The sequence below is a fragment of the Nyctereutes procyonoides genome, unplaced genomic scaffold (assembly GCF_905146905.1).
Source record: "Nyctereutes procyonoides isolate TBG_1078 unplaced genomic scaffold, NYPRO_anot_genome, whole genome shotgun sequence".
Classification (NCBI taxonomy): Eukaryota; Metazoa; Chordata; class Mammalia; order Carnivora; family Canidae; genus Nyctereutes; species Nyctereutes procyonoides.
In genome coordinates, this window is record NW_026575042.1 from 12,305,515 (window position 1) to 12,332,790 (window position 27,276).

At 43.5% G+C, this 27,276-nt stretch overlaps 1 protein-coding gene across 11 annotated transcripts; it reads left to right on the forward strand.

Annotated features, from left to right (window-relative positions):
- The first annotated feature begins 1,625 nt into the window (after nt 1-1,625).
- On the forward strand, nt 1,626-23,940 carry ZNF662 (zinc finger protein 662). 11 transcript variants are annotated; one of them, XM_055321108.1, is made up of 6 exons: nt 1,689-1,961; nt 2,138-2,241; nt 3,177-3,303; nt 3,954-4,070; nt 6,105-6,206; nt 7,218-23,940. In XM_055321108.1, the coding sequence occupies exons 3-6, from the start codon at nt 3,270-3,272 to the stop codon at nt 8,246-8,248; spliced, it is 1,284 nt and encodes a 427-aa protein (XP_055177083.1). In that variant the 5' UTR covers nt 1,689-1,961; nt 2,138-2,241; nt 3,177-3,269; the 3' UTR covers nt 8,249-23,940. The 11 variants fall into 11 exon arrangements, with proteins under 11 accessions (XP_055177084.1, XP_055177082.1, XP_055177078.1 ...); XM_055321109.1 differs by lacking the exons at nt 1,689-1,961; nt 2,138-2,241 and adding an exon at nt 1,626-1,651; XM_055321103.1 differs by having other exon boundaries at nt 1,687-1,961; nt 2,138-3,303.
- The last annotated feature ends 3,336 nt before the right edge of the window (nt 23,941-27,276 follow it).

The following is a 27,276-nucleotide window of genomic DNA, read 5'->3' on the forward strand; positions in this document are numbered from 1 at the left end:
ACAAGCAAACAAATCAGGGAGCTCATCTGAGGTCTCCTTTGTTCTGTGATTTTTCACAGGTATGATATCTGTAAGCTCTCAGTCCCTGGGTTTCTAAAAGGAATCTGGGCTGGAATTTCATTGAAGCAGACATCTTCCTACTTTGTTCACCCCAACAGACTATATATACAAATGGAAAATGGCCAGACCATATAGAGAAATAGAACTCTGATCCACAGTCTGCAGCAACCAATCTAAGGTCCAGAAAGCCAACCCATTATCTGCAGTAACCAGTCTAGGAAGTCAAACTACTATCCGTAGCAACCAGTCCAGGAAGCCAAAATAAACCCTGTAGCAATCAGCCCCAAATAGCCAGAATTTGATTAATATACTCCCCCAAACACTCACATAAGATGCTTTGCTTCTAGTTAGCTCCCCCATGCCAACAATCTCCAATCAGAGCATACCTGAAGTCTCTTTCCCTGCCCCTCCTTTTTTAACTATAAAGCTTTATACTTCTGTACCTGATTTAGAGTCTATACCAAATGCAAGTGATGGTGGTTGAACGCCTTTGCTTATAGTAAGCTCTGAATGAATAGCCTTTGCTTGTTCTTATTTTGGTGGTCTTCTTCTATCTCTACAATTTTGCTTAAAGGTTTAACTTCTCAACATGCTGTGTGATGTTAGGTAAGCCATTTCCTCTCTCTGGGCCTTACTTTCTTCCACTGAAAAACTGGTTCACAGGGAGCCTGGTTGGCTCAGTCGGTTAAGCGTCTGCCTTGGGTTCAGGTCATGATCCTGGGGCCCTGGGATCGAGCCCCACCTCGGGCTCTCCACTCAGCGAGGAGCCTACTTCTCCTTCTCCCTTTGCCTCTTGCTCTCCCTGCTTGTGCGGGAGCTTGTTTTCTCTCTGTCAAATAAATAAAAGGGGAAAAAAAAAAGGTTCAACCTTTATTCATTCCTTTATTCAACAAGTATTCCTTGGCACTTGGAAGAAACGGCCAATAAGAGGTGCTAGATGTTGGGTGGATATTAGCAGCACCACAATGATGAAGGCGTTAGCTGCTCTCTGGGAAGGTAGACCCCAGTGAGGGGGTGGAGATCCCGGCACAGGCACGTCAGAAGTCTGTGCTAGGCCGACCGGACGACGGGCGTCCGTCCCACAAGTGCAGTGCGGCAGAGAAGGGTGGCCAGTGGGAAGAGGAGGGCTGGGAAGGATCCCCGGGAAGTCTCTCCCCAGCGGCCCGCTCGCCTGCATCCCCGCAGCGGCGCTCCGAGGCAGAGGGTGTCTCTGCGGGAGCGGGACGCGCTCTTCGCTCCCGGTTTCTTTTCCCGCCAAGAAACGAGGACCACAGAGACGTGGCGCCCTCCGCCGTCCTAGAGAAGCCGCAGGGGCGGGAGTGCAGCCGCCTCCGCCTCTCCCGCGGGAGCCGAGGGGAGCCGGCGTGGGGCCGGCGGGGCCCCTGTGTCAGACCCGGCCCGGCCCGGCCCGGCCCGGAGCGCCCCTGCCCGACCCGGGCGGCCCCGGGCGGCCCCCGGCGGGCCTGGCGCGCGCTCGCCTCCCGGGAGGGCGGCCCGGGCCATGGCGGCCGCGGCCCCGGCGAGCGGGGCCCCCTTCGGGCCTGCGCTCGAGCTGCAGCCGGGACAGCCCGCGCCGGCCCGGGCGCGCCCGGTGAGTGCGGGGCCGGCGCCGCCGAGCTGGCTCGGCTCTGCCCCGGGCTCTAGGCCCGCAGGAGGGGCGGCGGGGGCCGTGCGGCGGCCGGGGAGCCGGGGTGCAGCCCCGAGTGCAGGGGCCGGAGGAGCGGGCAGGGAGCGGAAGGAGTTCGACACCCCCCAGACCTGCGCCGGCAGGGGAAGCTCACGTGCGGCTGCACAGGCAGGAGCCCAGCGCGGGCGCAGAGGTGGTCGCAGAGCGCTGTGCGCCGCGACGAACGTCCAGCATTTCCAGGTCACTGGTTTTTACAGAGCTGGTTATGTCTGAGGTGGGTCTTGAGATGAATCAGAGTTTGCCGGCGCAGGAGGGAGGCACTGGATCTCCAGGCAGGGGGAGCTGCAGGTGCAAGGGCACCGACTGGGGCAAGGCAAGGGTTTGGGTTTCTGACAGGATGGTGACAGGATAGGGGATGAGGGTGGTGGTACAAGAGATGATTCTTGGCAGGTAAGCTGGGTCTCTGCATAGTGAATGGAATCGTCTGCGGTGCAGAGGATTTGGACGTTTTGAGGTGCAAGTCAAGCCAAAGTCTTTGAGCCCTGGGGTGCTGGGTAAGTCGCTGTGGGGACATTGTAGGGCAAGGACTGATTAGTGGCTGGGAAGTAGAAGTCTTGATGGCTCTACATTAGCACTGTTTGTGTTCTTAAGGAAAAAGGGAAGAGAAAGGGCAGAAGCTTGGGCTCCCAGAGGTACAGGAAAAGCAGACATTAAGACTGGGAAGCTGGGAAGAAAGAGTAGGGTGGGGAGTGGCAGAGTGCAGGGAGTAAAGTCAGAGTTTGGATCTGCCCTTTGGAGTCCGGCCTCCAGGGCAGCCCCAGTGTACTGAGGTGCCCTTAGCTTCCCCTGTGGCTGGTGACAGTGAGGAGGAGGGAGAGAAGGGAAAGAATCTCACACAGGGACAGCAGGGGTGGCAAGAGTGAGGACCGAAGGCGGCGTGGCACAGTAAAGAAGAGCCAGAGGAGGCAGACAGCCCTGGATTCTATCTCCGTTCTGTAACTTTGGGAGCAGTAAATCTCTGAACCTCAATTTCTTCTTCTATAAAATGAATCTAATGCCCTCCTCAGAGGCTGTGAGGCATACACCAAGTAATATATGTCAAGTGCTTGTCCTGGACTCGATAGATGGTAGTTGAACTTGTTATCAAGGGTTGGTGACCTCAGACAGAGGGCCCACTGCAGGGAAAGGATGGCTCCTGGAGCACAGATAGTTGTTTTGGGCATAAGGATAAAGAGGGAAAATTTGTAGAGACTCATGAAAAAGGTGAGAGGATGTTGGGAAGTTAAGATGAAGAGCCATGAGAAATTGATGGCTGATCCTCTATATCTCTGGAAGTGCAGGGTACAAATCTGCTGAGGGTTCTCTTAGACATTCAGAATCCAGAAACTCAACTGGCACGCCCTCCAGTGCCTCTTAGTGCCTGGTCTGCCCCTTACTCCAGGCCTGGGTCTGGGATTGTCCTAGGGCATTTAAACACATGTTGTTTCAGGAGTCAGTGACCTTCGAGGATGTGGCCATCTACTTCTCTGAGAACGAATGGACCGGCCTGGCCCCTGCTCAGAGGGTCCTGTACAGGGACGTGATGCTGGAGAATTATGGGGCTGTGGCTGCCCTGGGTAAGGGTCTTTCCTTTTGGACTCTGCTTCTGCCCTTCAGAGTTTCCTGGTTCCTTCTTCCTCAGAAGCTCAGGAGTCTTTGATAACCCTCATCTGAGTGGGAACCTCAGGCCCTTGGATTCAAATGACCCAGCCTCAGTGGTTGCTGGGAAGTGGGAAGTCCAGGTATAAATAAATCCAGGCCTTGAAACAGACTTTATTGCCTCAGGGTGAGAGCTGCCTAACTCCTGACCCCTGTGCCATGGGTAGAGAAGGAAGAGAGCAGATTCTTGGTGCCTCACCAAGCTCTCAGTTTCCCACTTTCTCCCTATGGGAGACCCAGCCCAATACCGAGCCTCCTCATGCAGCTGTCTAAACTTGAGAGCTCCAACGGAGGAAGAGAATAAGAAAGCTCAATCTCAATGAGTGGAATCATCTATTCGCTCACTGAAATTGTCATTGAGCACCTCTTACTCCTATTCCTGACCTTTGTAAGTCTCCTGGCCCCACTCCCCTGGGTCTCCTGTTCCTTCACCTGGACTTCCTTTTCTTGCTCTCCCTAGTTAATTCCCTTCTTTCCACCCCACCCCTAAAGACAAAGCCTGGGAAGAGCTCTGGGATCGCTCTATGTCACCCCACTCACTTGCCTGTCCCATTTCCTTTCCCTTAAGCAGCATTTCCATTTCCCAAACCGGCTCTGATTTCCCAGCTGGAGCGAGGGGAAGCACCCTGGTGCAAGGCTCCTCAGGGAGCTCTGGATGGAGAGGGCCCGAGGGGCATCTCCTCAGGTGAGTGAGGACACATGCCGGTCATCTGGCCAGTTCCCTTGTCTTAATCTTTAAAATGTAATAGGTATATGTTCTCTTAACCTAGTGCTGTAGACATCAGTGGGATTCCTTTTTTTTTTTTTTTTCCTGTGTTCCCATGATTTTCCATCTTCTTGAGTCTGTTTATTCACTCTGGCTCTTCTTCATTCACCTATTTTTGTCTCTTCCCCATTTCTACTGTTCTTATCTGTACTCCCTGACTTTTCTGTTTACACACTGAGGTGGCCTTTCTGCATTCCCAGCCTGCTTATAGTCCTCCAGATTCTGACTGCCCTTTGGGGTATCACAGCCATCTTTATCATTAGTAATCAAGTCTCAATAACCCTGAATCATATAGTTCCAGTTCAGGGATTTCTGGCATTCCTTTGCCCAACACAAGGCTTTCCTGTTCCTAATTTCCTAGGGGCAACTATGTCCCCTGTGGCCCCCCTGACCCCATTCTATCTTCTTCCTACAGGAACTCTCCTGTAGGCACAGTGGAACTTGAGCTGTGCCTCCAACTTCCCCATTCTCACAGTTCCTTGCTGTGTCTGGCAGTCTTTCCATATTAGGATATTCTCGATTACAAGTAACAACCCAGTTCAAACTAGCTGAAACAAAAAAAGAATTTACTGTTTCCTGGAAGTTGAAAGTTCAGAGGTAGAGTTGCAGGTACAGTTTGATCAAAGTTTCAGTCTTTGCTTTTTTCTATTTCCTTGTATGTTGGCTTTGTCTACAGTCTGGCTCCTCCTATGGTGGTAAGATGATTAGTAGTTGTAACCAAGGCTCTGCTTCTTCATACCTCGGGAGAAAAATAAGGGATGCCTTCCTCAGGCCTTTGTAATGTACTGTCTTAAGTCTGATGCCAACTCTAAACCAATGAGTATGGCCAGGGAAATTGTGTGCACTGATTGTCTTGGCTTGGACTGCCAACTTCTGACACTGTCTCTCATGGAGCAAGTGGGATAGTTTAACCTGCTTGGCTTAGACTAGTGAGGGCTGCATTAGGAACTGGAGTTGAAATCACTCCCCTCCAAAGGGCATGGCTACTCCATAATGGTCGGGTGGTGGGGGGTGGGGTTGGTGGTCATGGTAGATGGATATAGGGAGACAACTGCAGCGTCCTCTGCATTCTCTCAGGATCTCAGTGCTTATTCTCCCACCAACCAAGGGAACTTCCCATCTTTGCTCTAGGCAGAAAGCCAACAGCTAAATTATTCCTTAAGTAAAATCCTGATGGCCTGACCTGCAGCAAACTTTCTTTTCAAAGTCCATTTTGTCTTAAGAGAATATCAGGGGACACAGTCCTTGGCTTCAGCAGTATAAAAGGTTGTCTTTTGGAGGGTGGGGAATTGGTACATTTCTCAGGAGGCTTCGGATGGGAGTTACAAGGAGGCCAGACTTAACTAAGCCTGAAGAAGAGTTTATCAGAGTGGATTTTGCAATTAGAGGTCTCTCATTAGAATAAGAAGTGACTTCTGGAAATGTCTGAGTGAGACTGTGAGCTGTCATTAGAATAAGAAGTGACTTCTGGAAGTGGCTGAGTGAGGCTGTGAGTCCATTTCTAATGGATGCCATAGACCCACCATTGACCCTCTGTAGAAAGAGAAGGCAATAGTTAAGGTGGATAGACAGGAAGGAAGCTGAGAGACTGTGGTTCCCCAACATAGCCTCAGGAACAACTCTGTGCAATTCCATCCCGTCCTGACTCTTTTCCATATGAACTGGCTTTTGCCTCCTAGATGAAGTGAAGAACAGACCTTAGTCTCCCCTGTTTCTTCTTGATATTTAAAATGAATGAAACATTTTCACATTTTGGGGAACTGATGGAATTGCAACTTCCCTGTACATCTGTTTTCTGTCCTCTATATTGTTATCCTCCTCAAATGTAGGTCGCCTATGTACCAATCTGTCCACCCACCTTCATTCTCCCTTACTGCTTCCATCTCTGCTCCTTTCCTAACGGGCCCCACTCCTCCGACTGAGCCAGCTTTATTTATATCTTGACCCTGGCAGGATATCCATTTCTAAAGCCTGCTGGGATCTCCCATTTTGAGCAGGTGGAAGAGCCATTGAACCTGAAACTTCAAGGAGAGGGTCCAAGCCTAATCTGTACTGGTAAGTGAGGGAAATGAACACTTTCTTCCCAGGCACATGTTTTCCTCTGTCTTTCTGTTGTAAACTATTAAGATTCCATTTTAGCATTTATGTTCTAAATAAACGACTCTCCTAAAAATCCCCAAGTCAACCATTTAATGAAGAGGAAAGTTAAACCCCAAGCTTCCAGCTTTCATTTGAACATCATTGATTAATTAAATTCAAATGGGTCTTGGGTCTTAGGCTGTAACTGAACAGATGACCTACAGGCTGCTATGGCCAACCAATATTTTAAAAGTAAGTGCTGCATTTTATTCATTCTGTTAGTTTTTAGGAATCAGAAAGCAAGGACTATATGGCCCCTATCTTGCAAGGACTCACAGTCTAATGGGACATTATACATAAATGTATAATTACAGCAAAGTGTGATGCTATGACAGAGATGTGAATAAAGCACTGTGGGAGCAAAGAGCAGGCAGTCTTTGCCCAACTGTATCTGAAGTAGTTTGGGGAAGCACTTTTCATGGCAGACCTGGTGACTGGATTGAATGAGAAGACGTTTCCTTTTAGCATTGACAAGTATGAGGAAGATTCTCCTTGTTGCTTTCCACTGCGTGTGACAAGTTTAGGTTCCCCCAGGTTTGCCTCAAAGGATTCGTTATTTCTGAACAGGTCCTTTGCCCTGAATCCTGGCCTGTTCTTCTCATGTTATAACCAGGACTACCTAGAAGAAGTTCTGACTTGTGTCCCTGAGGTTCAATTCAACTGTTTTGGGAGAGCTCCCCTTGTGCTTGGCCTGGTGCTTGGGAATCATAGCCCTCAGGGACTCTGTCTAGTTTTTGCCTTTCTGTGGTATACCTTTTGGTTGCTTTCTGTGTGCTAGCCCTGTTGTGCCATTTCCCTCTAGGACAGGGCCGCTGAGACACGAGGGGTGACACTTGGAGTGAAATGGACACACTAGTACCACTTGGTGACCTTACTCGCTCTATCATGGCTGATGATGACATTTGCAGCTCTGATTTGTTCTTTCAGAGGGTGTGTTGAAGAGTGAGAAAGAAGATTTTATTCTGAAGGAGGGAAGTTTTGAGGAGGCAAAGGACCACATGGTGCTATCAAGTGGACCCCGGTGGTGTGGCTCCCAGGAATTCTGGTTTGGAAAAACCTGTGAGGAGGAAAAAAGCAGGTTAGGGAGGTGGTCTGACTACTCCAATGGGAGAAGTTTGGAGAACACCGCAAATGATATTATAGAAGTGATTGTCAAAGATGAGATGGTCTCTGGCGAAGATAGTTCAGAGAATGCTGGTGTTAATATCCCCCTTGGTATACATCAGAAAATTTTCAGTGAGCAGGTATTCTATATATGTGAAGAATGCGGCAAGTGTTTTGATAAAAATGAAGACTTTGACCAACATCAGAGAATTCATAATGGAGAGAAGGTCTATGGATGTAAGGAATGTGGGAAGACTTTCAGTTTTAGATCACATTGCATTGCACATCAGAGAATTCACACGGGGGTGAAACCATACGTGTGTCAAGAATGTGCTAAAGCCTTCGTTTGGAAGTCAAACCTGATTCGGCACCAGAGAATACATACTGGAGAGAAACCCTTTGAATGTAAGGAATGTGGGAAGGGCTTTAGTCAGAACACAAGCCTTACACAGCACCAGCGAATCCACACTGGAGAAAAACCATATACATGTAAGGAATGTGGGAAAAGCTTTACTCGGAACCCAGCCCTACTTCGACATCAGAGAATCCACACTGGGGAGAAGCCTTATGAATGCAAGGACTGTGGGAAAGGCTTTATGTGGAACTCCGATCTTGCTCAGCACCAGAGGGTCCACACGGGGGAGAAGCCTCATGAATGTACTGACTGTGGGAAAAGCTTCATCTGTAAGGCACACCTTATCCGACATCAGAGAATCCATACTGGGGAAAGGCCGTATAAATGTAATGACTGTGGGAAGGCCTTCAGTCAGAATTCTGTTTTGATTAAGCACCAGCGGCGCCATGCTAGAGAGAAACCTTGTAATTGTCAGATATCTCACCTTCTTGAACGTTAGAGAATGCATAATGGTGATATTTGTTTATAATTCTTATGCTACAGGAACCCCAGAGACAAAACAAGGTGATCGTCCACTTTGTTATAACTTTAATAGCCAGTATTATCTTGTCCCCTCTGAACAGGTACCCTGTACTCTAGTAAGACTGGTCTCCCTGTTCAACCATGTTCATGCTAGGCAACTTTTAGTTGAGTATCTACTCTGTCAGGTACTATGCTAACCACTTTACATACAGTCTTTAGTTTTTCTTAATCCTATTAAGGTAGGTACTCATACTCATTTTACAAATGAGAGATCTGAGGTTGAAAGAAGTTATAAAACTAATTCAAGGTCACTCAGCTAACATGTTATAGAATTGAGATTCAAGTAGGTCTATCTGACTCCGGAGTCTGCTGTTCTCTATTTGTGCACATTTCTACTTCTCAAATTTATTTGCTCAACTTTCCCTAGGCTAAAAATTTCCTTCCTCATCTAAGACCCAGCTCCTTCAAATGAACAGACCTTCCTCTTCTACTTGTAATCAGTACTGACTTGTGTGTCCAAATTGGTATTTAACTATGTGCTGTCTTAATATTTTTCTAATGTCTATGTGTGTTAGTCCAGCTAAATGGCTCTTTGAGGATCAATACTGTATTTTAAGTTTTTCAAATTTGGAAACTTATTTATTTCTGAGTAGGTATAATGTGCTTATGGTAAAAAAAAAAAAAAAAGTTGCAATAGTTTAAAAAGGTGTTCAGTGAAAAGTGTATCTCCTTGTCACTCTTGTCTCCCAATCTACCTCTTCAGAGACAGCCACTATTACTGGTTGTGTCTTCCTGGATATATTCTTTCTATGTGTAAGTACTTATTAATACTGCTTTCATAAGTCTACCTTATTGAAAGCCATATTTGATGTAGATGACAATGCGGTTACATTGCCAACCCCAGAATTTCTCTTCCTCAGAAGTCATGGTCCACCTTGAGGTCACCAAGGTAACTTAAGAAAGTAGCAGAGGGTAGTCTGGAGGTGCAGTCTTGGGAGACCTGATTTCCCCTTGTGTTATAAGATAGTACTCTGGGACTGGGAAAATGTAAACCGAGTGGGAGATTTTTTTGTTTTCTTGGGTTTGTTTTCCCATAAAATTTTGTATAGCTACAATACCTCTCATTCCACTATCCCAAATCCCTTTCCAGTCTCTTCTCATCATGATAGCCCACATTCCAGAGTAAGCTGTATTATTAGAGAATGGTACTGACCATCTTCAAGGGTTAGAGAAACAGAGGCCCTATTCAGAGAAGAATGCTGGCCAAAACAGATGAAACATACATTCCAGACTTCACCTTGAGAGCTATTTTTCAGCTTCCAGTTTGCCTCTCTGCTAATTAGACATTCTACTTTAGAAGCTCCCAGCCAGATAATATAATTGCTGACTAAGGAGCAAGGAAGAGAAGCCAGAGGCTGGCTTGGATTAAACCACATACATATCTCTAGGGCCCCTGATTGCTGAAGCCTAAATCTATGTAATAAGGAGAACTTGGCTTAGCATACTCCAGTTAGGGTAACCTCTCGTAAAACCTCTCTATTTTGTACTAAATAGAACCAAGAAATGGAAATGAGTGATATGAAGGGTATTTGGGGGAAGTTTATTAAGCAAATATCACTGAGCACCTGCTTGTATGCAAAGCACTATGCGAGGTGCTGAATAAACAATAGTCAGAACTGCTTCCTGCCTTTCTAGAATATTAATCTAGTGAGAGAGATTATGAAGGAATGAATGGTACAGAGAGGGAATGATGGAGAGGGAGCATCTTTATATAAATAGGGAAGGTCTATCCTAAGAGGTAACATTAAAGCTAAATCTCAGAATGAGAAGAAGGCACATGTATCAATAATAGGGGAAGGAAGAGGGAACAGCTCTGCAGACTGATGTGTGAAGGGTTTGGCATGTTCAAGAAACCAAAAGGTTTTGGGTATAACAATGATCAAGGGTATTGAAAGGCACAAGTTAGGTTTGTAGACATAGGTGGACCAGATCATTTAATTCCATCCTAAATGAAAGGTATTAAAGGGTATTCAGTGGAGGAATGACATGATTGATTCACATTTCACAATGATTGCTGCCTGCTAAGTAGACAATGGTTTGTAAAGGGAGGAAAGTGAAAGGAGAGATCACATTCGAGACTGCTAGCAGTCCAGGTTGGAGATGATAATGGCTTGGAGTGGGTGGTAGTAGTAGAGATGGAGAGGAAATGTATTTAAGATATAGTTTAGAAATCAAATCATTGACCTGCTAACAGTGGATATAGGAGTAATAGGAATTAGGGACAGCTTTTGGTTTGTGGTCTGAGGAGCTGAATTAGAGAGCAGACCAGTTACTGGAATGGATAACACTGGAATGGAAATAGGTTTGGGGAAGGAGAAATCTAGAACTCTGTTTTGAATTAACATTTGAGGTATGTGTGAGATATACAAGTAGACATTTCAAGTGGTGGTTGTATATATGGACTAGCGCTCTGGGTTAGTTATAGCTAGAGCTTTGCACCTGGGAGTCATCAGATGAACAGAAGGTATTTAAAGCCATGGAAGAAATGAATGAAATCACCTGGAGCTGCACTATCCAATATAGTAGCCACTGGTCATTTGTAGGTATTTAAATTAAATTTAAAATTTAGGTTCTTCTACTGACCAGATTTTAAGTGCACAATAACTATATGTGGCAGTTGGCTACCGTATTGGATAGTGTAGACATAGAACATTTTCATCATTTCAGGAAGTTCTTTCAGACAGTACTGGCTCCAGAGAGTATAGCAAAACATGAGGACCCAAGATAGAGTCCTATGAAACACCAATTTAGTATTTAGAGAGTTGGACAGGAGGAAGGCCAGGAAGAGATACGAAGTGCAGTCAATATTATGAGTGGACACATGACACAGGCACAGTTGAAATAGGGTTGAATGAACTAAGCTACAGGAGGTGATCATTAAAATCCTAAATATTAATAAGTCCCCAGGATGTAGATAATATGTATGTTAGGTGATATCACTATCTTAAAATGGGAGAGAGAGAATGAACAGGAAGAAGAATATAGGAATGGAACTATGAAACAGTTTGGACTTACAGAGGAGCATCATGGAAGTTGACCAACCCTAGGAACTCTCCCTCAAAGATGAAAATGTTTGTAGGTGAAAAATGACAAGACAAATTTTAGGAGTATCACAAAGAATTATCAAAACATAGCAAAATATACATATTTCAGAGAGATTAAGAAATAGCATGTAGAAATGGATGTCCCCTACCAAGAGAATTCCTAACTGTCTTCCTTACCAGAGGCCTAGAGACAGGTACTTGAAAGCCCATATCAAAGACCATAGTCTGTGATGAAGGAATTGTAAAATGGAAGACCTTCCAGTTTGTAATGACACTTTCCACACATCTCAAAGTCAGAAGAGGAATGAAATTAATACTTCCTAAATTTTGGAGAAATATAAAAGAAAAATTAGAAACTTAATTTCTAATTTACAATTAGCAATATAAATAAATTGCAATTGGCAATATATTAAAATCAAAGTTGATTATGGTAAAATTTTGTCTTCAAAATTTTCAGAAGTAGGATTGGAAAGTGAGGAAATATAAAAATAGTGTATAGAGTTATTCATATTGTGGAAATCAGCTGGCCTGCCCAGAATCTCTTGGGGGAATGAATAATGAAATCCCTCAGAGGTACCTACAGAGTTGTCTTAGAAGCAATTCAGTTGCAAAACAGTGTCTGCAATTCTAAGCTTGTCTTTGTCATGGCCAAGTCAGGGTTCTGTATTACTCATCTCTTATTTGGTTCCCAGCATCCATTCTTCCCTCTGCAGACAAAACCCATATATTCTTAGGGAAAGTATCGTTTCTTAGCCACCTGACTTGGCTTCAGTCCCAACTCTATAAGCCCATGTCCATCACCTTGTCCTATTTGGTCACAGAGCCAATGAGCTATGAGGAGATATTTACTGGGTCTTCTGAAAGAGAGAGGCTTTTCTTTGACAACAACCAAAGGAGGCATTCTCTGTCCTCCATATGATATCTAGGAAGATACGAGACCTGGAACTAGGGTAACACTTCTTTTCTGTTAAAAGGGAAGGTGAGGGGGAGTCTAGAGCTTCCTGGTGTTAGCCTGTGGGGCCTGAGGATGAAGCCAATACTGAAGAAGATAGTGGCAATGCAGACAAAAACTGGGTCCCTGGTGACATTGAGCCATTAGCCCAAGCCTTACCTGAAATAGACTTACCTCTGGACTTTTCAGTTATGTGAGCCAATACATATCCTTTATTAAACTAGTTAGATTTGGGTTTTCTGTCATCTGTAACTTAGTCATATTGATACAGGCTTGTATTTGAAAGCCTGGCCTCTTATACAGCACCTTAATGTTACATTTTCTCCTGTTTAGTAGTCACATGAGCTGCTTATTTGTATCTCATCTCAGTTGCTTGGAGCTTGAGTGGCTAAATAGCCAACTCTCATGCCTTAAACTTAATTTCATGAATACCACCAGACTTATTTGTCATGTCTTAGCATACCTTCCAAATGTGGATATAATACTCTCGGTTCCAGATTCTCTAGTAGATAACTTCCTATCTCTGATGTATTTTCTAGACCCGCCCCCCCCCGCCCCCCGACCTATGTGAACTTGAGGTTTGCCATGTCACCTCTATTTTAAGGTGGATTCTTGTGAAATAACAAGGTATTTTTCATATTCACTAAGGCTTTGTTTTAGTGAACAGTGTTCCAGTACTATTAAGAGGTACAGAGTCCCCTAGAGCATGTTCTCTGAAGGTGAAAGTCATTTCTCTGCTGAGTAATTGAGAAATGAGCAAAAAGAGAAAACAAAAAGAACTGGCTTTGAACCCCGCTCCCCAAGAATAGAACTATATTTCTGGTGTAAGTGATACAGGTGTTGGAGATAAGCCACTGTATTTTTCAGTCTCCACCCCCGATTACAGGCTGGACTAGTATGCTTAGTATGAAAGAAGCATGAGACCCATTCTGATCTCTAGTATATTGGACCCACTAAAGCTGATAAAAAGTTATTTACTTATTTTCAAGTATATAACAAAATCTTATTTGTTGATAATATAAAGAGAAATGAGAAAGAATTGGTGTGAGAAAAGAAGCCAAAATGTAAATTTGTCTGGCAATCAACTGTTGTCCCAGGTGGTGTCCTATACTATAGATTATTCTTCCCTTCAGATGTGTTTCCTGCCCACCAAAAGCACCCTATGGAGAGACAGACATAGGCTTTTGACTCTGCCCCATTCTCTTTGAGAACATAGTAATTCTGAATGCATGGAATCTAACCACCAGGCCCCAAGGTTATTTTATTTTCCTGGGAGACTCAAAGGATACTCATGCCAAAGGGGCTAAGTTCCTCTGATGTATCAGTCCTGGAGGTGGCAAATCAGATTCCCTGATGTTCCTTTGAAAAATGCAAACCTTTATGAAGAGGAAACTAGAGAAGGGAGGGAGAGTAGAATATGCTGGAAACTGGTAGCAAAAAACATAAAAGATAAAAACCCCAGGATGTATACAGTGTAAATATTCTGAAAAGGTAACAGATACACCTGAGGGAAGCCACTCATGATGGCATTAATAAAGAAACTGAAAATCAGCTGACAGCGTACATAAGACATAGGGACAATCTATTCATTCTTTTCAGCTTCCATGGCTTTATTTCATATAATTACCATCTCAGAGTTTTGTGATAGCTATTGTCTTTTCAATCCTCTAAGATCAAGAAAATGTTCTTAAAATGAAAACCTATTATATCACTCTCTTTCTATAAGTCCTTTAATTATTTTTCTGTTGCTTAAAAAGCAAAGCCCAAGTTCCTTTGGTGAATAATCAAAATTGTATTACTGGTTTGTTTTAATTGATGGTTTTACTGTATCCCCCATCAATCTCCAACTTAGATCTCAGCTACAGCCATAATTTTTAACCATGTTTTGCTTTTTCAAGGAATGAGGAATATATCTGTGTAGGTCAGCTGGAGGTGATTGTGCTCCCCTTCCCTAGACAATTTGGCAATTAGAGAAATTTTTTGTTGTCACAGTTGAGGATTGGGCTGCTCCTGGCATCTGCCGGTAGAAGCAGGCATGCTACTAAATATGCTGCAATGCACAAGGCATTCCGCCACAACAAAGATTATCTGACACCAAATGCCAATAGTGCTGCCTTTAGGAAAATCTTGTACAGGCCAACCTCATCTGGAGGTTTGTTAATCATTTCTTTGATCCTTTAAAAACCTGTTCAACATAAAGAACATACCAGAATAGAAACACAGATTTATTAAGAGGAAGACTTTTTGCCTACAGTGGGTGATCAAGTCAGTTGCAAAATTAGCTGTGCTCTGCCAGCCTGCAAAGCCAATTTTCTCCTCTAGGTCAAAGAGTGCTGGAGCTAGAAATGAGTATATTCAAAAGGTGCCAGGAAAAAAAAAAAAAAGGTGCCAGGAACACCCTCTGCTGGACAGAGGTAAGACTGCTCTTGTTCTAAGCACAGGCAACTGAAATAGGATGGAAAGGCATAGACTCTGCCTCTCCTCAAGTTCTTCATGTTTCTCTGGAGTCAATGTTTAAAATATAATTGCTTTAGTGGAGATCTAGGAGGATGGAACAAAATCCTAGTTCTGTGGCTTAAAGACTAAAACTACAAGGTTAGGAGGCCCAATTCAGGATCTTAAGAATATCTCTGGTAGAACTGAATAACTGATAGATGCCCTTTCCTTCCCTGCAACTGATAATGTAGTGGACTTGATTGGTTGCTGCTCTGGCCTCCATCCTCCCCTTTCTTCTTTTTAATAAAGGCACTCACATTTCACAGCCATATAGGATAGTTTAACTATACTACTGGCTAACAGGATGGGACCTGACTGGCTTAAATCATTTGGAATAATGCCATTTCCTTTGCTACATTTAATGGTTGTGACTTAGGTTGATCCAAACAGAGTGGAGCTCAGGACTTTTGAAAATAGCTTCAGGGGGAGATGCCCTCTCTTGGATTTAAATTGAGAAGCATATAGCCATGGCCACGACCACCCTATATAGTGTCTGTGCAAACTGCAAAGAAAGTATTCCTGTGGACAGTTGAAGTATTTTTTTCATTTATAGTTTGTGTTTTTGTGTGTATCATTTAAGAAATCTTTGCCATACCCAAGGTAATTAACATTTTCTCCTGTTTTCTTCCACATGTTTTATGGTTTTAACTCTTACATTTAAGTCTATAATACATTTCAAGGCAATTTTTTGTATGGGAATGGGCTAAGATTATTTTTTGGATTAACTTCAATTTTTCTAGAACCATTTGTTGGACAGATTATTTTTCCCATTGAACTGCACGGTCACAATCCTATATATGAATCTATCACCAGACTCACTGATTTGTCTGTCTTGATGCCAATACAATATCATCTTCATTACTATTATCTTTATAACTGTTGAAATCCGGCAGTGTAAGTCTTCCAATTTTCCCCCTAAGGTTATTTTGGTTTTTTATCATTCCTTTGCATTTCCATATACCTGTTAGAAGAAATTTGACAATTTCAACAAAAACATCTGCAGGGATTTTGGTTGAATCTGTAAATCAAATAGGCAGTATTTTGGATTTTGATCCATGAACACGGTATATCTATGTATTTTAATTTTGTAGTTTTTCTGTACAGGTGTGGTACATCTTTTGCCAAATTTATCTCTAAATATATATTTAGAAGCCATTGTAAGTAATATTTAACTTTCAATCTCCTCTTTGCAGAATATAGAAATAAAATAGAGTTTTAAATATTGATCAGAACCCTGAAATATTGGGCTAACTGCCGAGGCAAACCCATCAGCCCCATTAAAATTCCCATCATGACCATGAATTTTCTAGGCGCAGAAGGAAATTGGTTGGGAAGGAACTGGACCTGATTCCGGCTGGGGATGCGCGCAGCATTGTGGGCCCCACTGCTCATTGGTCTAGGTGGGCCCCACGCCTCCACCCGGTATTCAACGGAATGAATAGCTCTACCTCTAATTCTTGTTTTAGACATCTGCCGCCTCTCTGGGGAAGCCAGTTAGAGAAGCACCCCTGTCTGGGTGTCTGGGAACCTAGAATCAGAACTGGGAGAGAAGATGGGAGGAGCAGACAGTGCCTGCTCTTTTCCTCCGGTTAGTCTCCCAGGGTCTGAAGGAGGAACCACCTAGGTGTGGGTCTCCAAGGTTCCTAAGAGAGAACCGGAGGGAGGTTAGGGTCGGGCTGGTCATGGTGACAATGCATTTCTGGCACAGCATGTTTTTCTTTTAGGCGGAGGGGTTTTGTTTGTTTTGTTTTTTTAAGATTGCATTCATTTATTCATGAGAGACACACACAGTGAGACAGAGACATACACAGAAGGAGAAGCAGGCTCCCTGCCTGGACTCCATCCCAGGACCCGAGCCAAAGGCAGATGCTCAACCACTGAGCCACCCAGGTACCCTTGTTTTGTTTTTTAAGTGTGAGGGTACCATTTGAATATTGACTCTTGCTGACCACAACTTATGTCGAGAGAAAATCTGTAGGCCTGGAGCGGAGCCCAAGGTGAGCAGTCCGGTTGGTCCTGGAAGGATGGGAAGGACTCTGTACAGAGCCCGACTTTGATAGTCGCTTTGGTCGTGACTAGAGAAGGTATTGTGAGACCTGGAGTGCTGGCCAGACTTGCACCCCCCACTTCCAGCTTTTCCACCACATTTGTCTATTTTCCTGTAAGGCGTTAGGACAGGGGGCGGTTCGGACAGCCCCATAAGGATATCACCATCCCCCTTCTAGGCTAATCCAGCCGCGGTGGATATGCTTGTCCTCTCCCTCCGTGCTTGCATCTGGGCTCTAGAAACACCCATCTCTCTTAGAATGCCCAACCCCAGGACCCCGTTCATTTTCAGGTGGACCTAGAAAATTGTAAACACTTAACTCCATTGGTATGGCTTTTAGCCCACACCAAAAGCTTGTAACTGTCCATGGAGCAGCCAAAGGGTCTAGTACATTGCAGTTTGGGAGTTTTACTCTAAGATGGAACTTGCTTCTGAAATATTGGGATGACAGTAAGGAATTCTTATTTTTAACATCTGTCTGTTAACCCTGTTCATTGCATCCTCTTTTACCTTGTGTCGTAACATTAAAGTTCTGAGGATTCAGACCTAACTGGGGTTTACAATCAGCCTCTGTTCATGAAGTAACTTGGGTTGCAACAGATTTATCTGATAATATCAACGCTTGAGATTTTTAAAAAGATCTTATTTACTTATTCATGAGAGAGATAGAGAGAGGCAGAGATGTAGGCAGAGGGAGAGAGAAGCAGGCTCTTCACAGGGAGCCTGATGTGGGACTCGAGCCCTGGACCCAGGATCATGCCCTGAGCCAAAGGCAGCCACTCAACCGCTGAGCCACCCAAGTATCCCAATGCTTGAAATTATTTTATGGCTGACATCAGATTCTAGAAAATGTTCTGGGTTATTTAGGAAAACTTTAAGTCTACTATATTTCAGATAAGTCACATAGGGCTTTAATATTTTTGAAGCCTATGTTTTTCAACAACCATTTACTTGATCTGACCTTTTTGAAGGTTTCTTGTGAGATTGTGGAAGTCCCAATCTCCATGAAATACCTCCTATATTGGACAAGACGGTACAAAAATCCAGTAACACCTTGATTTAAGAGAAACAGAACACCCATGTCCAAGGAATACCCTAATTACTCAATTTGCAGGGAATTACTACTTGTGTTAATATTGGATAGAATACCTTTCATATTAGCTCTGCATGTGAGGATGTAACATTGCCTTTTCTCTTATGTCCTTCAATTCATAATTTTAACTACTCTGTTCTTATTATAGTCTTTATACTCACAGAGGTGTAGTGTTTAGCATCATCTGACAGCCTTTCCCATGACCTACATGCCTGGCTTCCTTGACCTTCCTGAAGGGCTTTAGCATCAGAATGCCATGGACTTGGGAAAACAGAACTGAGATTGGTTGTGGGATTTGTCTTGTCTGTTCATGTGTGATGTGTGAGCAGGACAACTGGGTATGGTGATAGCAACCATCTTGCCTCAAACCAAACCAGTTAAAGTGTAAAGATTTACCAGTACATGTAGTTTTGGTATGTATGGAATCTCTGATCTAACCAGTGGTACCTGCTGTATTGCAAGTATTGTCTTTAATGGGCATACCTTGCAGAACCAACCCACTGTTTTCCAATGATGAACTAAGTAGCTGACAGAGTGGGGTTTGGAAATCAGTTATGAATATAATACTGTAATACTTGGGATATGCCTTGTAACTTGGTATGTAATTGAAACATGGCTGCTATTCAATTTTTTTTCAACTTACCTTCTTCCCACCCTTGCCAGAGCTATACAATTAATGAAGCGTCTTAAAAATAATCTATATATCTTAGATAAAACAGTATTAGGGAGTCTTAAAATCTTATTGGTAAATTATCTCCAAGTCTTGTTTTGGTTTACTTCATTCGAATTATTGGCTTTTATTGCTGAAAAGGAATTTTGAAGTTGCCTAATCCAACTGTCTTATTTCTATACAGCAGAAAAGCAGAGGTTGAGCGGGACTTTTTCAAGGTCTTCCAGTGTTTGTGTGCATATATAGTAAACATTTTCCAATCTCCGGCATGGGGATTCTAGGGAACTTTATTCATAGCTTGGGGCTCCATTTTTCTTTTTGGTATATAAATCCTCTATCCATCCCTCACCCCGGCCCCTGTCTCCTTTCCTGGCTATTCTCCTGTGATTATGGATCTGGATTCATGGAATCTACAGTTTTCTCAGGCTCCTTCCTAGAATATCTGCTTGGTCTCAGCATTTTGATCTGTGCCTGTAATCTTCCTCTTGCGAGCAGAGAATTATGCTGCCCAATATAAACAATGTTAATATTAAAAGCAGGACCTGGGGTAGCAGTTCTACACAAGAAATTGTGGTCAGTCCCATCTTGCTAATGTATCTTTCTGTGCCTTAAGTTCCTGAGAGCTTTTCTGCATAAGAGGAATTAAATAAGCTAGGGAATACACCCCTTATAGCTTAGCCTCAGGTGAGCTTTGGTTTCTTTGATCTTTTGTCCACTTGAGTTTTGGGATAAACCAATGCAGGCACTTCAGTGAAACTGTGTCTGAAGGTGAAGATGCATCTATCTGTATTCACCAGCAGAGTAACCTCTGAGAGATTTCAGATAAAATAAGAAAGATAGGAGAAGGTGTACACCTGGCCTGAGAGGACAGGATGAATCCTGGGAGTGGGGCAGTGGCAGCAAGAATTACCCTCAGGACATGGAAATACGGTTTAGCCCTTGAACAATGCAGGAGTTAGGGGCACTGGTCCCTGCAGTCAAAAATTCATGACTCCCCTAAAACTTAACTAATAATAGCCTACTGTTTACCAGAAGCCTTGTCAAATAGGGGGTATAGCTCAGGGGTAGAGCATTTGACTGCAGAAGCCTTGTCAATAACATAGTATATTAACACATATTTTGTATGTTATACATATTATATGCAGTATTCTTACAATAAAGTAAGCTAGAGAAAGGAAAATGTTATTAAGGAAATCATATGGAAGAGAAAATACATTTATAGTACTGTACTATATTTATTTTAAAAATCCATTTATAAGTGGTCCCATGCAGTTCAAACCCCTGTTGTTCAAGGGTCGACTGGACTTGAAGGGCAGGCACAAACTAGTTATGGAGACTCATTCCCTTATTCTATTTTGTTATTCTACTAGCTGACATTTGACTATACTGGCGTAACACCAAAAATGTGGGAGTGTTTTAACCAACATGTATAGATTGTGTAATTGATGTTTGGCATCCATTGATCACAACGCCAAACTAATAAGCCAGAGTTGTTTACATCTCCCCTGTTGTCTAACTTTCATGGGTGTGCAGGAATCATGTTACAAATGCTCCAACTACAGACTCAAACATCTGTGTTTTGCTTCCTGCCCAGTAGACCATACCCACCTGACAGCTTCCCACCACCATAGTAATAAAGGCTTTTGCCTATGTTTGCTGCTCACTCCTTTTCCTGACCGACCCTGGTACTTCCCCATGTGGCTCTGTGTGGTGTGGCATGCCACCTATCTTTTCAGGAGTTATAAATAATAAATTATTCTTTCAAATGCAGTTATATCCTTTCCTTTCACCTTCCTATACCTGATTTTTAAAAATCCTGAGTACATTTTAAACACAGGATGAGCCCCGCAATATATAAATTTTTATGCCAAGTCATGGCAAATGCCATGAAGGAGAATAAAACAGGGAAAAGGTATAGCAAAGGGTAGATAGAGTGACTGGGGACAGATTCCAGTGAAGGGACATTTGAACAAGAGATCAGACTAAAATAGGGATCAAGATGTCCTGATATTTAGGAGCATAGCATTGTAGGCAGAGGGAATAGCAAAACACTAAGGACCTGAGGCAGGAGAGAACATGTTTGGAGTGTGTAAATAGGAAGGCAGTGAGGCAGCATTGCTTAAGAGTCGGGTGGCTTCAGAGCATAGGAGGTGGACTGATCTCCCCAAATTTCTCTGTTGAAGCTCTAACCCCCAGTACTTCAGAATGTGACTGGAGATGGGGTCTTTAAAGATATAACTAAGTTAAAATGAGGTTGTTAGAGTAGGCCCTAATCTAATCTGATGGGGGTCCTTATAAGAAGAGATTAGACACAGATACCAGGAGTGCACATGCACAGAGGGACATCCATGTGAAGAGGCATGGGAGGATGGCCATCTACAAGCCAAGAGGTCTCAGAGGAATCCAACCTACCGGTACCTTGATCTTGGATTTTTGGCCTCCAGAACTGGAGGAAAATAAATTTTTAAGTCACCCAGTCTGTGGCATTTTGCTATGTCCTAGAGAGAACTCACTGGAGAAAAGTCCTATGAGTAAGGATCATGGCAAAGACTTTGCCTTCAACTCTACTTCTATTCAGACACTTCACTGAAACTGAAGGCAGAGATGCATTCACCTGTTTTCACCAGCAAGGTGACCCCTGAGAGGACCCACCACAGGGGAGCAGTCCTATATGTGCAAAGAATGTGGCAGGGCCTTTAGCTGCAGCTCCCATTGCACTGCACACCAGAGAATCCACAACAGGAGAAGCCTTCTGAGTGTAGATGTGGCAAAGTCTTCAGCTTCAGCCCAGGACCAGCAAGTCCACACTGGAGAGAAAACTCTCAGATGCAGGGACTGTAGCAAGGCTGTCAGAAAATTACCTGTCTTCTAATTCAGAGGACATCTACTGGAGGAAAATCCTTTGCAGGTAATGCATGTAGTAAAGATTTTAGTTTGAACTCACAGCTCATTCACCACCAAGTACTGCATGCTGGGGAAAGATCCTACCTTTGCAAGAAGTGTGGGAAAGGCTTCCCTCAGAACTCACATCTTCAACAGCACTAGAGAAAGCTTATCAGTGTAAGGACTGCAGCAAAGCCTTCAAGCAGAAAGTCAGCTTGAATCCACATCAGTGTATCCACCCTTAGGCAAAACCCCATGAGTTATGAGAAGAGCTTCAGTAAGAGTTCACAATGAAGCAAGACCAGAGGCTCCACATTGGAGAAAAACACTATGAATGTAAGAAATGTGGGAAGTCTTTGTTTGGAACTCAAATTTTATTCATCATTGGAGAATTCATCCTGGAGAGAAATTTCTAAATGTAATCATTTTTTTTTTTATGTATCCCCCCAAGTGCAAGTTAGCAGGCCCTCCCCTTCTTGCCTTGACAATCCCAGTCCAGCTGTACTTTCTGCCCCTCCCCAGAGTACTCTTTCTGCTCCAGCCATTCCTTTCTGTTCACTGTCTGCAACACATACTGTTTCATTTTCCACCTCTGAGCCTTTGCCTTTTCTGCTCCGCCAGGTACCCTCTATCCACTTCTGCCCCTTTCTTTGATCCTACCTAGCCTTGAGACCTTTTGGAACTTATCACTCTGTTGCTGCCTCTCTTACCACAACCTCTTTCATCTCTGTTTTCTTAAAGAAACATTTATTCTATTTAAAATTTACATGCTAGATTTTTTTATTGTTGTTTTGTATTTTTGTTTTTATTTTCCCTCCAGTTGACTCAATGTCATTTCCAACTCTGCAGTGGTAAGCTTCTTCAGAGCAGGATAGGTCAGGAAGTTGTGATGTCCCCAAAGGAGATAAATGAATGGAGTTGTACAGTTGCTACGGTTGAAGATTGTATCAATCTGTGTCCAATAAGGAGACAGAAACTCAGTGATTTTAAACAAGCAAGATTTAATAAAAAGAATTATTATTATTATTTTTAGAGAAAGAGAGACAGACAATGAGTGGGGAGGAGCAGAGGGAGAAGAAAGAGAGAATCTTAAGCAGGCTCCACACTCAGCATGGAGCTGGATGTGGGGCTCAATCTCATGACATAAGATCACGACCTAAGCCCAAACCAAGTGTCAGCTGTTTGACTGAGCCACCCAGGTGCCCTAATAAAAAGAATTATTAAGTTATGATGAAAGAGCAGCCTATTAAGATGTAAGAGAATGCTATATGGTACCTTAGGGCTGATGGAGTTACCAAAGGAAGGACAAATTTAGAAGGGAGTTTTCTCCCCAAGGCTGAGGTGCAAACCTTGTTGGAGAAGGTATAGCTGTACTCCACTAGGTGGCAGAGTATTATCTGGTTTGCTCAGGCTAGCACTGGTTTATAGTTGGTGGGCAAGCAAGAAAGAACCCTCTAGGGCATGAGTAATCTATAGTCATTGCATAGGTACACAGATGGCACCATTGTGGGCCAGAGTACATTGTGTTCACATTGGGAGAATCACTAGGGACAAATCTGGGGTGGAGATGTTTACTGAAGATTGACATGTATATTGATGATTAGGATTAGGATTGAATACACATTGAAATAGTTATGATCACCAGGCATATATGCAAAGAAGAAAGTGGCTACCTGGACTCATAAAGATTACACTAATATTTGCCATTGATATGTGTCAGTAAATGAGTGTTTGACTTTCAGATTTATTTATCTATGACATGTGGTTTAGCCCTCTGAGATTGTTCATCTAGTATGAATTTTCTTGAATACCATGAGAAAAATTATCACAGGCTTGCACAAGTTATGAAAGCAAAATGTTTCTGCCATCTCACTATCTCAAGATATCATACTTTCATTTTTTAAAAGTCTATGTTTAGTCCTTGTCCCATGTATATACATAATTTTTATGATCTTAATCATAACAAATTAATTTTTAATAACTATTATCTTAAGCAACTTCCCTCTTCCCATTTGCGTATGATTTTCATGATTACTAATTGTCAGTGAGTAGCTGTATCTTTATTATCTATTCCCCTCATCAAATGTTAAATTAAAATTTTGAGCAGTGGCTTTGTCTTAGTCTTTGTTTTTTTAATTCGACAGCCATCATAGTGTCCTGTACCCTATAGGCAGTAACTTCTTGTTTTTCGAAATAGTTTGATGGACATTTAGGATAATTCTTGTTGTTAGCTCTTAATAATAATGTTGCTATAATCAACTTGGTGATTTTCTTCTTTTTTATTATTTCCTCGGGATAAATTGTCAGGAATGAGAATACAAATCCAAAAGTATGAAGATTTTTGGTTTTGAAACGTCATCAAATAATCATTATAAAAATTCATACGGGCTCTCTGCATGGAGCCTGCTTCTCCCTCTGCCTGTGTCTCTGCCTCTCTCTGTGTGTGTGTCTCTATGAATAAATAAAATCTTAAAAAAAAAATTTAAAAATTCATACCAATTTATTTTGTTTCCCAGCAATGTAGCAAGTTTGCATTTGCTTGCAACCAGCAGTGGATATTACAGTTCTTTTTAGAGATTATTAGTTTAATAAGTATAAAATGGAATCTCAGGGTTTGAGAGAGTTTTTTTTTACACTTTTTTTGATATAAATTCTAAGATTGAATGTTTTTTCATGTTGGAGTATCAATTCTATTTCTTATAGTGTCAACAGTCCATATCATGTACCTTTTTATATGTTGGATTTTAAATATTTTTAAAAAGAACCTGAGCTCTTTCAAAAGACAGTTGACATCCACATAAGAAATTGGAGAAAAATGTTGGTATCAATGTGACTGTTTTTCCTTAGATTTCAGGTAAATTGCCCTAAAGTTTCAACTTTGATGTATTCAGGGGAATTTTTCAGATTATCTGGCTATTTTTTGTTATAAGGGTAGGACCATCCTCTTTAGTTTTCAACCTCTTGAGGTGGATTTCTTGATTTTTTATTTTTCAAAGTGAACCACACTTAAAACAAACTACCAACTGTTTGCAGATAATCCCTCGCAACTAGTGCAATGTGATGATTTTTGAGAAAGAGGAGGCAGTTAACATGAATTTCACATTCACCCAGACTTTTTCCCTGAGAATATTTGCCTAGTGGCACAGAGAGTTAGAGCTTTTCTCAGTGTGTAGAGGAGGTAGAGATCAGACCCTCTATATGTTTTGTACATATTGTATTAATATGGGGAAATGTGTAGGAAGAGCACCAAGCAGTTGACAAGGGATTGGAATGTGTGACATTACTGGTTGGTTGACCTCAGAACCATTTAGGGTCTGTCCTATATGGTTGTGATAATTGTGTCATAACAAGAGTAACTGGCCTAAGGGGAAACTGGGGAGTTGAAATCTTGCTCTTGTTCCACTTGGCGTGTCACACATCCACAAGATTGTATCTGTTTAGGGGACACTCTTTCCTAATGGACCCTCAGGTGCCAGATGGGCTATTCTGGCTATGCCCAGCACCTTCCTCTCTTGCTGTCTTTCACTATACAGTACAGAAAGCTAAAAATTCAGTTTTCTAATCTTTCATCCTATCTTACAGTGATCATGGTACGGACTGTTACTTGTCTCCTAGTCTCCATTCTCCTTTGCTTTTATAGACATTGTTAAATTTCCCAGTTTCTCCTATAGGTATGTTTGGCCATGTGACCAACTTCGAACCATTGTGATAAAATGGTATGTGCAACTCTCTGACCATGGACTTAAATCCATGCCCAGTACCAGCATTAGACAAAGGAAAACAGAGTCCTACCCCAAGGCATACAGGGGTTCTTACATTTTCTAGTTCCTTCCTCTACATTTTTTGTCATCTACTGCTCTGCCTGGGGGTGGTTAGGTCTAATAGTGCTATTAAATAGGAGACTCCAAGAATAGATTGACATGAATAGGTCCTGGGCTCTGTTTCTCCCCTTTGGGGCACTCTCTGGCCTTTTACTCATCGTGTGGAGTTGGCCAGGTACACACCTTTGGGGTTGTCCCAGGGTCCCGTGGCTCACCTTCAGTTTTAGGAGGGTGGTTGGCATGGTTTTTCCTTCACAAGATTACATAAGACTGAGCCATCAGAATGATGGTGACAGTGATTTTGGGTGCTTGTTCATGTCACCCCCAGGTTGAATTCAGGGCTACTGTAGGTCCACTGCTAGCGCTTGGGTGTGAGCTGCATGTGGGCGTTTGTATTAGCTCTTATTCCACGGTGTTCCTACAGCAATGCTGCATATGTCTACAACACCCAAGGGCAATGGAGACAGTAGCAAATGTCCTTCAGCTTGTGTCCCTCCATTGTTAGCATCCAGGGTGGTCACTTTTCCTCCTCCACAGGCTCTGGAACCACAGTGCTCTGGGGGTAGCCCACTCCTGTCTCCTCTGGGGCTTTCTTTTCTTTCTTTCTTTCTTTCTTTCTTTCTTCTTTCTTTCTTTCTTTCTTTCTTCTTTCTTCTTTCTTTCTTTCTTTCTTTCTTTCTTTCTTTCTTTCTTTCTTTCTTTCTTTCTTTCTTTCTTTTCTTTTAAGATTTTATTTACTTATTCATAAGAGACACAGGGAGAGGGAAAAGCAGGCTCCATGCAGGGAGACCGACGTGGGACTCGATCCCAGCACTTGAGGATTAGGCCTTGGGCTGAAGGTGGCGCTAAACCGCTGGGCCACCCGGGCTGCCCTCCTCTGGGGCTTTCAACAGGCTTTCTGAAAGATGTCCTCTCATCTTTTTTTTTTTTTTTTAATTTATTTATGATAGTCACAGAGAGAGAGAGAGAGAGGCAGAGACACAGGCAGAGGGAGAAGCAGGCTCCATGCACCGGGAGCCCGACGTGGGATTCGATCCCGGGTCTCCAGGATCCCGCCCTGGGCCAAAGGCAGGCGCCAAACCGCTGCGCCACCCAGGGATCCCTGTCCTCTCATCTTTAATGTACTGATGCCATGTTGTCCTGGGTCTGCTTAAACTGTGCTGGACGGAGATGGGCATGTCTTAGGTAACTTGAACTGCTCTTTTTACTCTGCTTATAAGCCCACTGCTTATCCCTCCGCTGGCGGTGGTGTGTGGGATGCTGAAATCCTAATCCCGAGGTGATGGTATTAGGAGGTAGGGCCTTTGGGTAGCCTGGGTGGGAACTAGACATATGAGGACACCGAGCAGTGGTGGACAAATGAAGCTCGCTGAGCCAATCAAGATGGTCTAAGAAAGGTATGCAGGACTGTGTAGCTTCTAGACTCACTTCGTCCTGCTTCTGACCCTCCTTCAAGGCGGCTCTCTCTACTATGCAGGACCGACAAGGACAAGCACCGCCTTCTCACTACTCGAATTCTCGACTTCCATTCAAACCAGCAAACGTTTCGGAGGCTCCTCTGCGCAGAATCCCTCTCCCGTCCAGGCCAGCTCGTAGCTTTGGTCTGATCTCCCACCAGGCCGACTGCTCTTCCAGCCTCTGAAGAGACTCACCTCCAGGCGGGAAACCTGCCAGCCAGGGGGCTCCACCGGTCAGGCTAGGGAACAGGCTGCGGCCGCCGAGCGCCAGGGCGACCCCAGCGGGATCCACTGCTCATTGGCCTGGCTGGGCCCCGCCCCCTCGCCTGATAGCCAATGGAATGAGTTGCCCGCTTCTTGCTTTAGCCTTAGGCTCCGCCTCCTGCTGGAGGTCGGTTAGACCCGCTCCGTACGGTGCCTGGGCTATGAACCTGAGGCTATCTCCTCGCTGGCCCTCCCTTCTCCTCAGGCGTGTCTCGCGG